The sequence below is a fragment of the Balaenoptera musculus genome, chromosome 4 (genome assembly GCF_009873245.2).
Source record: "Balaenoptera musculus isolate JJ_BM4_2016_0621 chromosome 4, mBalMus1.pri.v3, whole genome shotgun sequence".
In the NCBI taxonomy this organism is placed as follows: Eukaryota; Metazoa; Chordata; class Mammalia; order Artiodactyla; family Balaenopteridae; genus Balaenoptera; species Balaenoptera musculus.
In genome coordinates this window covers 23090319-23105749 of record NC_045788.1, presented here as the reverse complement: position 1 = coordinate 23105749, position 15431 = coordinate 23090319, and the positions used below count along the sequence as shown (strand labels likewise).

Genomic DNA, 15431 nt, shown 5'->3' with positions numbered 1-15431 from the left:
TAAAAATATCTATGTACACTTATGTGCATTTTTATATGCATATTATATAACACAAAGTTTTTAAAAATTAGATCTCTTATAAGCTATAATATATTACATTTATAAAAGATACTTTAGCAGATATCTTGGCACATAACAGGTTCTCAGCCCATTAATTTTTAGATACCAATAAAGGGTTGAATTGCATGCCTTTCAGAGTCATCTCTTTCTGCAACTCTTATGCTATAGTTTCCTTTCTTCTAGAGAAGGGGTTCGTAAACTCTTTGTGCCATGGACCTCTTTGGTGAAGCCTATGGACTCTTTCTCAGAATAATAGTTTTAATGCTACAGTAAAATACATAAGATTTGAAAGAAAACCAGTAATATTGAAATACCATTAGAATCACCACCATTGTGTTTTATTGCCTACATTCATAATTGAAGGGAATGCTAAGTCTCATTTAGAAATTAATGAAAGTAAAGGTGGAATTTTTTCCCTCATCAAGTTTATGGGCCCCCTTTTTTCTCATGGTATAAAAGAGAAAATAACACATTAAAAAGTTTGCAGCAATTTATTTAGAATACTATTAAGTCGGAATTATAATTTTATTTGCACAAAAACTCATTCTTCCTCTCTTACAGGCATTTGAAGGGCCTGCCAAATGTAGTGTTAAGCTTTTGAAGAGAAATGAAAGAGCAGAAGTCTCAGAAAACCGAAAGGTTGAAACTAGTTATCCAAATGCCATTGATCAGCTAAAAGACTGTTTATTCAAGTTCTCTTCCCAAACTTTAACACCTGGGAAGACTATTGAGTGAAAATTAAATGATCATTTTTGTACATAAAACTCTCAACTATTTTCGTGTCCTTGTACTTTCATCTTCATGCACAAAATATTTATTCTTTTAGCCTAATCCTGGAATTGAGAACTTCTTAGCATCCTTGAATATCTCCAAAGAAAATGAAGTACAGTCATCTCATCATAAAGAGCCTCCAAGCGAAGAACATTTGTCACCACAGTCATTTGCTATGGTTCGTATTTTGTAAGAGCTTGTACACTATGGTAATTTCATTACTGTTAGCCATACATACCCTGTGCAACAGTTAAAACACTTTCTCTTATGTAGACTGGTGTATGGCATTATTATTGTCATCCTGTGAGAAAGATCGGGCTGCCCTGGGCAATTTAGCCACCATAGCTCCCTTGCTTTTCAAACATTGCCACTAGACAATTTGGTCAAAAGTTAAGCAGAATGATAAGTATTGTTTCTTTGCCAGGAAACGTGAATTTTTTTTTTCAACTCTATTTATTTTCCTTATTCTCTATCTGAATGTAGTTATCGTCTTAATTTTTAACAATGGAACTTATTAAAAGAAACATCAGTAAGGTCTGTAACTTTTAACTTTTCTCCCCTATCCCCACTATCTCCATACCAATCATTTTCAAAACAGAAGGGAACTCGGATGCTTAAAGAAATTCTAAAAATTGATGGCTCTGACACTGTGGACCATAAGAATGAGATGAAACAATTTGGTAATGAAGTCACTGTTTCCTGTAATAGAAGAGATGAATATGGATCTTCCTCACAGCCTAAACAAAGTAAGAAATTAAGTAAGTAAGCTAAGTTCTAATACTAATAACCAATCACTTCAAAAATTCAGTTCATTTATTTTTTAATCATGTGATTTTTAAAGATAATTAAGTATAATTAAGAGTAACAAATAAGAGTATAATTTTATACTTGTGTCATTTATATAATAATGTAACTATGTAACCAATAGATCTGTAGTCCCTAAATGTCTTCTTGTGACTACGTTTTTTTAATATTTCTTTTTTTTTAATAAGTTTATTTTTTTAATTTAATTTTATTTATTTTATTTTATTTTATTATTTATTTTGGTTGCACCGGGTCTTAATTGCAGCAGGTGGGCTCCTTAGTTGCAGTTCGCCGGCTCCTTAGTTGTGGCACATGTGCTCCTTAGTTGCGACCAGCAGGCTCCATGCATGCGGGATCTAGTTCCCTGACCAGGGATTGAACCAGCATCCCCTGCACTGGAAGGCAGATTCTTAAGCACTGCGCCACCAGGGAAGTCCCTCCTTGTGACTACTTAAATTATACTATTACAGATACTCATTCTGGAGATTCCAAACCTGGAAATGTTTTCACATTTTAGCTTTTTCTTAGTAATTTAAAAATGATTATGTAACTTAAATACATTATTTAACTTTTCTATAAATTCTTTTTTTTTTTTTTTTAATTTTATTTATTTATTTATTTATTTATGGCTGTGTTGGGTCTTCGTTTCTGTGCGAGGGCTTTCTCCAGTTGCGGCAAGCGGGGGCCACTCTTCATCGCGGTGCGCGGGCCTCTCACTATCGCGGCCTCTCTTGCTGCGGAGCACAGGCTCCAGATGCGCAGGCTCAGTAATTGTGGCTCACGGGCCCAGCTGCTCCGCGGCATGTGGGATCTTCCCAGACCAGGGCTCGAACCCGTGTCCCCTGCATTGGCAGGCAGATTCTCAACCACTGCGCCGCCAGGGAAGCCCTTCTATAAATTCTTTTATCTATAAAATAACATTGCAAATGATGGTTGTGATAATTGTATGACATATATAAAGCAGTTAGCACTGTGTCTGACACATCATAGGTGCCAATAATTGATATTAGTATTATGTTAAAATAACTTGACCCACATAAAAATGGAAGAAGCTGTAAAATCAATTTAAAATAATTAATGGAGGCACACACTGGAAAGTGGGCACTTACCTTAAGTCTAAGAAACCTATAGCATAACATCTGACACATAGCTGGATTTCAGTAGATGTCCATCATTACACCTACCTTTTACGTCCCCTGTAGTTTAATATTTTGACTGTCTAATTATCTGCAAAAGCCTACCAGGAAAAATGACTCATGCAAAAGTAGATTGGGGACAGAAGTTTCTCAGAGAGGTAAAAAACATTTTGAAATAAGCTAATCTGAGTTTATTAAGTATCAAAATCAGAGCCTAACTTCATTTATGCTCCCCTGAGTATTGGGATAAATAATTTAAAATTCCAGTAACTATCAGGAAACAATATTTATCATAGGGACAGATATGCTCTTGAAATAGAGCAAAATAAAATTTTAAAACAATATTGGATAAATATGGTCCCACTGTCAAAAACAAGTAACTTTTACTATACTTCAGTATAGTGAAAAATATCACCTACCTTAGAGTCAAGAACTCAGTATCCAGCCCATGTAATAGAACTAATGTGTGACTTCAGGCAAGCCACTTAACTTTTTTTTAATCTATAACAGTAATAGGTTTAGATTCATTCTTCACTGGGGTGTGCTTTTTGTTCTGTTCGTGAGTTTGTTGATTATAAAGAATGTGAACTTTCAGAATTTTTAAATCATAATAAAGGCACTTAAAAGACTTAATTTCAGAAAAACTTTTAAGAAGCATTATTTTAGAGCAAATAAAACATTCATCCATGTGTCTCAGAAAGTAGGATGGAATTTTGAGAAGACTGAAGCTAAAGCCTCAGGACTTAAGAATTAATTGTAAATCAGCTCAAGAAAGCCATTTGCGTGTTTAGATTTTGCCTGTAAATAACTATGTAGTCATTAACCTCTCACGATGCTAATTTTTGGCAGTCATCTACTTATCATATTTTTAAATCTTTGTCTTAATTATATATCAGTAATTAATTGTAATCATCTAAAATCTTCATTGAATTCTAGTCATTTTAGGCAAAACTAAATAGTTCTTATATTTGCTTCATGGGAGATTCCTCTTCTCACTTTTTTTTTTTTTTTTTAGAAATTCACCTTCTTTTATTTATTTATTTATTTATTTATGACTGTGTTGAGTCTTCGTTTCTGTGCGAGGGCTTTCTCTAGTTGCGGCAAGTGGGGACCACTCTTCATCGCGGTGCGCGGGCCTCTCACCATCGCGGCCTCTCTTGTTGCGGAGCACAGGCTCCAGACGCGCAGGCTCAGTAATTGTGGCTCACGGGCCCAGTTGCTCCGTGGCATGTGGGATCCTCCCAGACCAGGGCTCGAACCCGTGTCCCCTGAATCGGCAGGCAGATTCTCAACCACTGTGCCACCAGGGAAGCCCCTCTTCTCACTTTTTAACAGTGTCCTCCTTGCTATTCTGTAAAGCCCTGCCGTAATTGCATAGTTTGAGATATCATTGAATGTGGATATGTCCTTTTCCCTTTTTTGGCAGCATCTTATATGAACAAGCCTCACAGTGCTAGTGAGTACCATAACGTTCAGTCTGTGGACAGTGTGTGCTGGCCTGCCGCCAGCCAGATTCCTCCTGTGTCCACGCCAGTAACTGAACTTTCTCGAATTTGTTCCCTTGTTGGAATGCCACAACCAGATTTCTCCTTTCTGAGAACACCACAGGTATTGTATATTACCGTTCTTCCATTTACATAAGTTATTGAACACTGAGCTTAAATAAATTGACTGAAAATCTTTGGCTAGAAATAATATAGTGGAGCTGATTTTTTTGACTTTATGAGCAGCATAGATTAATACCTCTCACTCTGGGTCTTCCATTTATGCCTAACCAGACCCCTCAGAGAAACTGATAGAGGAACCTGGGCAGCAGGTAGCCTCGCAAGATTCTTCAGACTGATAGAGCTAGGGATCTTGGTCTCCAGCAGCAGTTTTCAAACTTTTTGGTCTCAGAAACTCCCCATCTTTTTTTTGAGGACCCCAAAGAACTTTTGTTTACTTGTGTTATATCCATATTTACCAAATAATAAATAAATAAATAAATAAAAAATTAAAACTGAAAAAAACAATTTTAATGTTGTTAATTAAAAATGACTTCGAAAAAAATTTAATGAGAAGAGTCGCATTGCTCTACTTTTTTGCAAGTCTTATCCATCTTCTAGCTGAATAGAGAAGCTAGATTCTCATATCTGCTTCTTACTATCAATCTCTTGTAATACGTGGTTTTGGTTGAAATACATGAAGAAAATCTGGCCTCACACAAATAGATAGTTGGAAAAAGGAAGAAAATTTTAATAGCCTTTTCATATAACTGTGGATATTCTTTGATACTACATTAAAACATGGTATTTTCTTAAAAGTTAGTGCAATGTAGAATCTGAAATTATATCAATGAACTTTTTGTTCTCTGTATACTTATGAGAAAATGAGAGTGAAAAGGGCAAATAGCATTTTCATATTATAATAAAAATAGTTTGAACCTCAAGGATCCCCAGAAAGGGGCTCAGGGACCTCCAGGATCCCCACACTGCACCTTGAGAACCACGGCAGGAAGGCTGTTTTCTCCTTTTTACATCCAGATTCTTGACACATTCTCACCTAAAGCAGAAAGCATGATTAAACTAATAATACTACATAAAAATGGCTACCTTTTGAAAAAGTAACATTTTTTACAAATCTTTTTTATAAAGGAAAAGCACATACTGTAAAGAATTATCATTTAAATGTAAATATAAAATCAGTCAGAACCCCTGAGTCTTTTAAATTTTAGCAGTTAATTCATATTAGCGAAATATGTGCTATTTAAAGGACGGTGGAAAGCAGGGGTCAGCAGATTCTTTCTGTAAATGGCCAGATAGGGAACATTTTAGGCTTTGTGGGCCGTATGGTCTCCGTCACAGCTACTCACCTCTGCAATTACAGTATGAAAACAGCCATAGGTGGTACATAAGAGTGGGCTTGGCTGTGTTCCAATAAACTCTTACATACAAAACAAGTAGAAAACCTAGTTTCCTGATCTGAGATACAAAGAAAAAAGTTTTGCTGGCTTTCATTTACATGACGATGCTTGGTCCTTCAGCTAGCTTAGAGATCATTTTAACTTTGTAAACATTGCAAGATAAAGCAACAATTGTAAAGTTTTTGCATCATAACCCAGAACTTAAGCTGATAGTCCTTTTTTGAATTCTTAAATTTTTTTTTACAAAATGTTAGATGAAATTATTCCATTTGTTTAAACTAAGCTTTGGAGGAGGAGGTCGACTTCCTGGACAGATAACTTCATAACCATTCATGTTCTTTTTTTTAGACAATGACAGTTTGCCAGGTAAAATTATCTAACGGCTTACTGGTACATGGGCCACAGTGCCATTCTGAAAATGAAGCCAAGGAAAAAGCTGCACTTTTTGCTTTACAACAATTGGTGAGAACTGTCCATGAATTCTCTACTAAATCTTTAATTAATCCCTCTCGATGTTTTTTGTTGCATTGTTTTGTAACTTTTAAATACTTCCATAGGGCTCCTTAGGAGTGAATTTCCCTTTGCCTCCACCAATATTTCCAAGTTATCCTCCTGCTGTACCACCTGGAACCATTCCTCCAGTTTTTCCCCAACCTACTGGTAAGGTATTTTGCTCTTCTAAGTATTTGTTATTGAATTATATTGTTTTTAGAAAGTTCTTTTAAGAAGCATCATTTTGAGGAAACCCAAAAAATTACCAGAATGTTTAGGTAATTTAAGGAGTTGTGAGAAGTAAGCCTGAAACCAGAGCCTGCAGGTTCATCTAAAAATACCATTTGCCCTCCTACAGTCTCTAGTGTGGCTAGATAGAGTAGGAAGGACTGTTCTCTGTTTTGGGCAGCCCAGTAGCTGCCAATGCATGAATTTGGGTTTAAGGTAGACATCAAAAACACAGGGACGGGGGGCGGGGGGGCGGGGGGGTGGTTGTAGGGAGTGGGGGGAGGTGTGGGAAGAAAAAACAGAGATGAAGGGAATAAGAAGCTGTGGATTTGAAAGAAACTGCCCTTGGTGATGAGGGAAATGAAGAGCGGAGGGGATTTTGAACTTACTCTATGTGTGTTTCTTAATACTCTCTCACCTTAAGGATAGGTACATAGAAGACTAAAGAGCTTTTAAAAGATAATTACTCTTAAAAGAATTTTTTTTTTAAGTTTTACAAAAAAAAAAAAACCATAATCAGAGTACCCTACTTGGCTTTGCAGTAATAATATTTATACAGTCACATATCATAAACACTGTTTATAATTTTAAACAAACATTGTAATATACTTACATTGGGAGGACAGGGTAAGTAGTGAGGGGTGGTATAAAAGAACTGAATTTTGATCTAGCATAACAGGAAGTCTAAAAATGCCTAAAATTGAAAAATCAACTAGCAGTATAAGCAAATTATTGAACAGTTTGGAAATAAACAGCTAAAACAGTTAAACCTGGGATGGACCAGATGACTGCTATATTATGTTGAAAACCCTTTTTATTACGATATGTATGTGTATAATTCTCTTTGCTTTGATTTGTTTAAAAATTCAATTTGTCTAAGGTCGTAAGTTACTAAGTAGCAGTAGTAGCATTCAAAAGCAAATATATCTAATTACAAAGCCCACAGTTTTGTTACTGTACTACACTGGCATTCCTTTGCCTGTATAAACAATGTTTAGTCATAAAATTTTTATGGCGCAGTGGATCTGAAGTTTTCATATAGCTCAAGGTAGTAAGTCCACTATCACCTGGAAAATCTAATTTAACTGCTTTTTCACTTTCAAAAATGAATCCAGCAACTATATATCAATTAATTTTAAGTAATTAGTTCATGCAGGTTACCTAAAGGTCTACCCACAAGCTTCTCTCAAAAAGGATTTGTCTTATGAGAATATATTATCTAAAAGGAATGATTGTTTTCCCATTTATTGTCAATATTTTATAGCTTGATATTTTACCTTTTTAATGTTGATTATTATGTTTACGTTCATTATTATATCATGTTTATTAGTGTATTTTTACCTACCTAGAATTTTAAAGTTTAATTGGAGTTCTTTTGGTTTTGTGCTCTCCAGTGTTCCAATAATAATATATGATATAAAAGCCATGAGATTTGAATGTTAATCAGGAGAAAACAACTTATGCATCAGATTAAGATTTTAAAGTTATTTTATAGATTTCCACTTTATGGTATGAAAGGGTCCCAATGGAGAAAAATATAGTTTATATTTAGGACAGTGATTTTGGGAAATGGTTCAGTTGACCTATGCATAAGATTACTATAGCATCTTTTAAATAGATCTTCTTGGTCTTATAACTGCCACCAAAGTTGCACATAATTTTCTAAATCTTACTAGTGTGTTTCATATTAAAACTGTTCTTTATCCTGGAATTTTTACATCTGTAATTCATAACATTGAAATATATTATGATTCTTCTCTCCTGATCCAAACATTTTTTAAGTAGCTGAGTTTTAGTTAAGCTATACTGTCTTATAATTCTGGCTGCCTTTTTCTCTCTTTAAAAGGAAGGTTTGAGCACAGTACATACCTTCTTTGGTGGCAATGTGCTGGTGTCTCGATTGTCATTGTTTAATGCAGTAGTTCCCAAATGTTGCACTGGTGCTGACTGCGGAAGAGTCACCTGTGGAGCTTATTAACAATACAGATTACTGGGCCCCTCAGAGTCTGATGTACTAGGTCTGGAGCCTTGCCCAGGAATCTGTATTTCATAAGCTCCCTATGTGATTCAGATACACAAATCAGTCTTGGGAACCACTGATTCAAGGCGCTTTTAATAAGAAAATGTAAATTTTTTTTAAAATTCTTGAATTACAAATATTAGAATAGGGAAAAAGATTCTACATGTTATATGAAAGTGATCAGATTTCAAGACTTGAGCTTTTTTGGTTTTTTTGTAGGCTGGGATCACTATGGAAGCAACTTAGCATTGGGGGCAGGTGAGATTCTTAAGATTTCTCTCTTTGTGCCCTGGCTTTTCTCCCCCAAGGGACAGTTTCATGACCCTTTTATTATTTTTTAAAATATTATTACAAATATTCCTAAAGCTTATATCAGTATATGGTACTATTGGCCTTCGTAGGCCAGACAGCATAATGATAAGCTGACTTATGTAGATGATTCACAGTCCTTAAGGGGCTCCTGAGGTTGAACATTGTAAGCAAGGGTAATCAGAAATTAAGTGTATATGCCCTTTGCCAAAGCGAAAAAAGCCAAAAAAGGGTAGCAGAAGGAGGTCTTAAATTTCAAGGCTTTTATGATACCATTTTACTAAAACAGCTTTTCCATGATTTTTAACAGCTAACATAATGCCCTCATCATCTCATCTCTTTGGCTCAATGCCATGGGGACCACCAGTGCCAGTTCCTGGGAAGCCCTTCCATCATACTTCATATGCTGGGACCATGCCCATGGCTGGAGGAATGCCAGCTGGTGTGCACAATCAGTTCATACCTCTACAGGTGAGACCTGAAAGAGAATTATTATATTTTTTTAAGAGAATTAGTTTCTCACTGCTCAAAGACCACTGATAAAATTTTGTATATTCAGTAATTATTCAGTGCCAACTAGAAGTCCATTCATTACTGGTCTGAGTACTGAGAATATATTTTGACCAGTGGTGACCAGTCTGACCTGTTCCCTGCTGTCTGAGTTTGTGTTCTAATAGATAATAATAATTGCAACAAGTAATAACGTCCTTTTCTAGAACAAAGGGATTTAAAATCAGGAATATGAATTTTCTTTATATTTAAGTTATGGATAATTTTTAAATATTTTATTTGTAACCATATTCCTTGACTTTCTAAAGTCTGGTTTGGAGGTTGTAAGTGGAAGTCACAAGTCAGCAGTGATTGACAAGTATTAGCAGCATGGTTTATGGTATTTTCCTGACACTAGCTTTTTTGGTCTACATTGTTAATTAATGATGCTTTTATTCCTCAAAGGTAACTAAAAAAAGGGTTGCAAGCAAAAAGAACTTTGAGAACAAGGATGCCCAGAGTTGTCAAGCCACCCTACTTCAGACTAGCCAGTCAGCATCTTCTGATGTCACCAAAGTGATTCCACAGGAGAGTTTATCAGCTTCCTTAAAGTCCTCTCAGATTACTCAACTTGCGTCTCCTTTTCAAGTTGAAGCTGCCTCCCCAGGCCATAGTGTGTCTCACCATAAGTCAACACCAAGCTCCTCAAGAAGAAAATCAAGAAAACTGGCTGTCAATTTCGGAGTTTCTAAACCTTCTGAATAAATTTGGTACTTGGAATTAAATTAATTTCATTCCTTTCCTCCCACCTTTTTATAAATCCATATCTGTGTCTCATAAAAAATTACAGTGTACTATTTTAAAACAATATATTTCAATTAAAATTTTTAAAATTTTTAGTTGTCAGGCACTTTTCATGCTATTTAAAAGACTATACATCAAATTGTGCATCTTAAGTATGTGCAGTTTGTTTTACATCAATTATACCTCAATAAAGCTGTAAAAAAAGACTAAATTCAACCTTGTGTTAAAATGATATCAGTGGACTAAGCATTCAAATGTACCACTCTAACCATTGGCCTCATCATTAGACGCATCCTAAACTATGAATTAGACATCATATTGCAATAATTATAAACATTTTTTACACTATCATTGAGGGATAATTAAATGGAGCATGAAAATTGGGCCTCAAGTATAATTTACTGAATGTGGATTTTATTTCTCTTTTTAATGATGTAGCAGAAGTGTCAGGAGAATGGCTCTTATTTATAGGTATTTTAACTTATGTTTTATTATATCTGAGGGTCCTTTGGACCTGCTGTGAAGTGATCACACTTGTGGTGGTGCTGCCAGTTTTGCTTTATTCTCAATTTTGTACCAAAGCAACTTCAGAATACTGATCAGAATATTTCATTTAACTGCTTAGAATTATAAATAGCAATCTAGATTTGAGTAAATAATGACAATTTTTTAGATTATTCAAGAACCAGCATTAGTAATTTCTAATAAAATTAAGTTTCAAAATCTACAGGGTATAATGATTACAAATTAATCTTCTAATAGAATAAAGTACAAAATATTAATCATGTTATTAATTAAAATAAATTGTGTTATCAATTTGTATAGCTTTTTACCTGCTTACTTAAACATACATGAGAGCTCCATTGTTGGTCCATGTGTAGTGCTTCCTGGAACTGATGAAATTCTAAATTTTTAAAAAATTCCAAGGTGTGCACAGGCACCATCAGTGTATACTGTACATTATTTATATGACAAGTGCCCGTCTCATTCTCGTTCCATATTTTTAGCTTTATGCTGAACTGCCCAGGGACTCTGGCATTTTGTCTTTGCATGTCACGTGTGGGTGTGTATTGTTCAAGCTGTAGCTGTTGAAATTATTTTAGAGTTTATGAAAATGTCTCAGTGGTACCAGGGGCTGAGTTTTTATATGTATGTTTGTGCTTTCATTTTTGTGATATGCTTATATTTTTAAGGAAGTAAGTTATCATACTTTTTTAAAAGTAGGAACAACAATCTTTGTATGGAACTGCTTATTATCATATTTAGTTTCATTTGGCTCACTGAAAACTCTGCCATGAGTCTTCGTCTGTTTGTTTTTAAAAATGCTACTATTGGATTAAATGGATTTCTTTCTCTAACTGCTAAATGTTAGAGTTTCTCTAAATGTTAATAGGATATTTGTATATTAGTAGTGCCTTTAGTGTAAGAGATAAATCTTCATTATTTGTCATTTATCACAGTCATGTGAGTTTCTGTGATTTTATTTTCTATTAATTTTCCTAGATTCAGATGTTCATTGGTTCCCAGAATTTCTTTTTTGGGGAATATTTGTTTCTCTGTAATGGGATCTTGAGTAATGAGGCTCAAGTAATTCTCAGTGTTTGTCCTTACTGCCTCACGAACTTTTTTTTTTTTTAAGGGAACATCTATTTGGGGCATACAATACAAAAAAGATTGTGATGATAAGATTATGTCAACCTCTTACTACTTTAAAGTGTATAATATTTTTCACCTTATGTAACTTTACAAACTCCAGCATTCAAGAATTGCCTCACTCATCATTGCTCTGTGACCACTCTATAAACAGTGTACAGCCCACATCTTTTTTAAAGCTCAGAAGAAGGAGCATGTGCCGTCTTCTGAAAACTCCAAGAGAAATTTTGGTAAGCACAGTGCCACTGAACCCATATAAGGATGTTTCCTCAGTATTCAAGTAAAGCAAGCTGACAATTCTAGGTGGATAGGCAGTAAAAGTGTTTTCTTTTCATTCTTTCTTCTCTTTTTAAAAAATGTATTATTCTAAAAGTCAAGACTAAAGAGAGATTAAAATGGAAGAGAGCTCCATAATGACTAGATAGTGTCAGGCATTCATCTATATTCTCTTCACCTTGTACACCTATTCTAAATGTGGGCCTGAGAGCAGTAGATGTGCCCTCTCTGGGGAGGATATAAGAGGCAGAGACTGTTTTTTATCTTATGACAATCTTGAGGAGACTAGATCCACTAATAGACTGGGAAACTTACAGTTTTTCCTTTTTTGGATGGTGCAGACTCAGAATACCCCAGAGTTTAGAAATATGCCCATTCAACTGTTGAATCTGTTGTGGCCTTTCTGTGGAAACCATGGGCTGTATAGGGCACAGAAGAGCAGGTTCCCCAAAATGCTTCATGTTTCCACGTAATAAGAGCAGTTAAATGTATTTAAACCTTCCTCTCCTCGCTGAAACATTATTTCTAAATATCCTTGTTCAGTAAAGTTTTTTTTCCTTTTTTTTTTTGCGCAAATTAAGTGAATTTTGAATATTGGTCCTTCGGTCTCATTGTTCCTTTTCACCGTTTCCTACGTTACCTGAGCTTTATAATTTTACAGATAGACTGTATTAACTGACTGAAACATCATGTAGACTCAAGTCTTAAACGTCTGAGACTCAGTTGCCTGAAAAATTAATTTCACCTCTGTGTGTGTCTTGGTTTCAGTTTAAGACTTTCCTTGCTGTTCAGAGGGATAAGTGGTTCTTTTAGAACTAAAAAGATAAGGAGATCTTTTTTTTCCTGTTGGTGGGAGAGATGAAAAACTCTTGATGCAGGTTTTTTGTTTTTTATTTCCTTTTCTGTAATCAGGTAATTGCTTTGGTTTTAGACTGATATTTTTCAAACTAATCTAGATTTTGGGGGGAGGGGTCAGAGAGGGAGGCAGTTGGAAGAAGGAAACAGTTAAATAAGACCTATCCAACACTGCATTTTTAGACTATATCTTTCTAGGTCAAGGAAATAGATAAGTTGCAGGGTCTTTTTTATTCACTCACTTTTAAATCATCTGTTTTATTTGTATTAATAAATCATACATTTTCATAGTGATTGTCTAATTTTTACCTTTAAGATAGCTAGGACTGTCCAGCTGTCCATTGAAGTTCATTGTAATATGCTTCATCTCATTGTCCAGAGGCCCTTTTTTAAAGCAACTGTGTACAATCTCCCAGCTTTTTGAGTTTGCTATATTTCTTAGTACCATCTTGCTTCCAAATTGTGTTTTTACTGTGGAGGAGAATTAATTTATTGGAGAGGAATGACCATGACAGGCATTCTCAACCTTTAAAAAGAAATGAATCACAGAAATTCCCTTATTTTTTTTAGAGACAGTGATAGAACTCAAACTGGCAGTGTTCTTATTCCAGAAGTTTTGTCAGTGAAACAGTGTTTTTTTTGCAGGAGCTTCCTTTCCTAGTTAGGATAATGCTTAAAATTCCAGAAATGAATATGTTTCAGACAGAGCTGGTTCAGATTCCCATCAGACCACTCCATCTTCTGCCAGGGAGCAGTGTGAGACAGCGTCCAGACAGACAGAACGGGGGCAGGCGGAAGTTTCACCAACTTAACTCCAACACCACTGATCCTTTGTTTAGAGGGAGAGAAAAAACAGGTATAAAATAGTTTTCGTAGTTAAGAATATCACCAATCCATAGCTGCTTTTTGTGTTTGTGTGTGTGTGTGTGTGTGTGTCAGTGAACCAGCAGTAATGCCTTGCTCAATCGCATTCAGCCATCTCAAGTGCAATTCATGATGGAGACTCTGGTTTCCAACAGATAAAGTTTTACGTAGTTAAACCTGTAAAAATTAATTTTTTTTCAACAGTACACCTATTGCTATTATTTCAGCAATTGGTATACTATTAAATTGCCCAGGCCAAATAATTAAGTTTCTGTAGATGTTTTACTAATTTGAGCCAAATCCTCATACTGTTTTCTCATAAAGTAATAAGAATGAGAATTTGGTCCTCAGTTTGCTTTAAGTTCTCTTATTCCTTTCTTTCCCTTACAGTTAAAGGACTTTTTTGTTTGTTTTGGAGCTTGGGGGCTTTTTTTTGCCTTAAGTGTCGTACATTTTCTTTTGCCTGCACCCAGTTGCTTCTTTGAGTGTTTTCATCTATTTTGATATATGAGTAATAGATAGTATACTATATCATCAAAGTGTTCCAACATTTTGTTCTTTTAAACAATGTAAGTAAGTATAATTCATACATATATATCTTAATTCCTTTCTTTCCTCACATAAGTATTTTATAAGTAACTGGAATTTTTCATTAGATCTTATACAGAGCAGTATTTTATTAAAAGTTCAAAAGGGAAGACTTTTATGTGCTCATTTTGTAGTTTTTGTTTTTTAAATATCTTTACATTGTCTGCAATTAAAGTGTTTTAAACTTGCATTGGAATGGACTCCGAATGTATTTTTGTGTTAAGCTGTACATTTGTACATTTCTAGCATGAAGGTAGCCTCAAAATGTTGTGCAAAAGGATTTTAAAATGTATGAATCACTGAAAGAGTTTAAACATCTATACATGTTAAATGCTATATGGATTTTAATTAAACCTTTGAGAATGATTTCATAAGCTGTTTGTTCTTGTATGTTTGCAGTGATATTAAAAGTAGAAACATTACAGTATTCACTTAAACCCCATATCCTTTTTTTTTAGCAAGTTTTTAAAAAATATTTATTTATTTATTTATTTACTTATTTGGCTGTGTCGGGTCTTAGTTGCAGCACGTGGGATCTTCGTTGCAGCATGTGGGATCTTTTGTTGCAGTGCACGGGCTTCTCTAGTTGCAGCGTGCAGGCTTCTCTCTAGTTGTGGCACACAGGCTCCAGAGCATGCAGGCTTGGTAGTTGTGGCGCACGGACTTAGTTGCACTGCAGCATGTGGGATCTCAGTTCCCCAACCGGGGATCAAACCTGCATCCCTTGCGTTGGAGGGCGGATTCTTACCCACTGGACCACCAGGGAAGTCCCAAACCCCATATCCTTTTATATTGGTATTTTGAAACTGTCAGTTAGCATAAACTAGACAGCACGATTGGTGGAGAAAGTCGGACTATAGATTCTGTTGCCCACTGTTCAGATCCTACCTCTACTTCTAATTGTAAATAAATCATTCTCATTTTAGGACTGGCAAGTTATGTAATACCTAAGCCTCAGTTTCTTCATCTCCTAAAGGAAGAAAACAACACCCCTTGTATGGTTAATATGTTTAAAGCACTGGGTACATAGCAGGTATATTACAGATGTTAGTAAATAAGGATTTGTCACATGTACCTAAACACACAGAGTCCTGTATGGTGCCAAATACCTCTATGCTTTTCCCACTGAGTCCCTCTCCAGTATTCAGTTCATGCAGAGTCCCCACTCCTCACTTAGGCA

General features: G+C 35.3%; 1 protein-coding gene across 4 annotated transcripts in view; it reads left to right on the top strand.

The window, feature by feature from the left end:
* The window catches only part of XRN1 (5'-3' exoribonuclease 1), a 101674-nt gene extending 87052 nt beyond the window's left edge, over positions 1–14622 (top strand). Inside the window, exons 35-43 of one of the 4 annotated variants that reach the window (XM_036851827.1) lie at positions 887–1009; positions 1430–1589; positions 4198–4379; positions 6022–6135; positions 6231–6333; positions 8633–8671; positions 9033–9193; positions 9677–9981; positions 11772–14622. In XM_036851827.1, coding sequence (XP_036707722.1) covers positions 887–1009; positions 1430–1589; positions 4198–4379; positions 6022–6135; positions 6231–6333; positions 8633–8671; positions 9033–9193; positions 9677–9976 — 1182 coding nt within the window. In that variant the 3' untranslated portion in view covers positions 9977–9981; positions 11772–14622. Of the gene's footprint in view, positions 1–886; positions 1010–1429; positions 1590–4197; positions 4380–6021; positions 6136–6230; positions 6334–8632; positions 8672–9032; positions 9194–9676 lie in introns of all 4 variants that reach the window. The other 3 variants (XM_036851828.1, XM_036851826.1, XM_036851829.1) reach the window with 3 other exon arrangements.
* Positions 14623–15431: the final 809 nt, after the last annotated feature.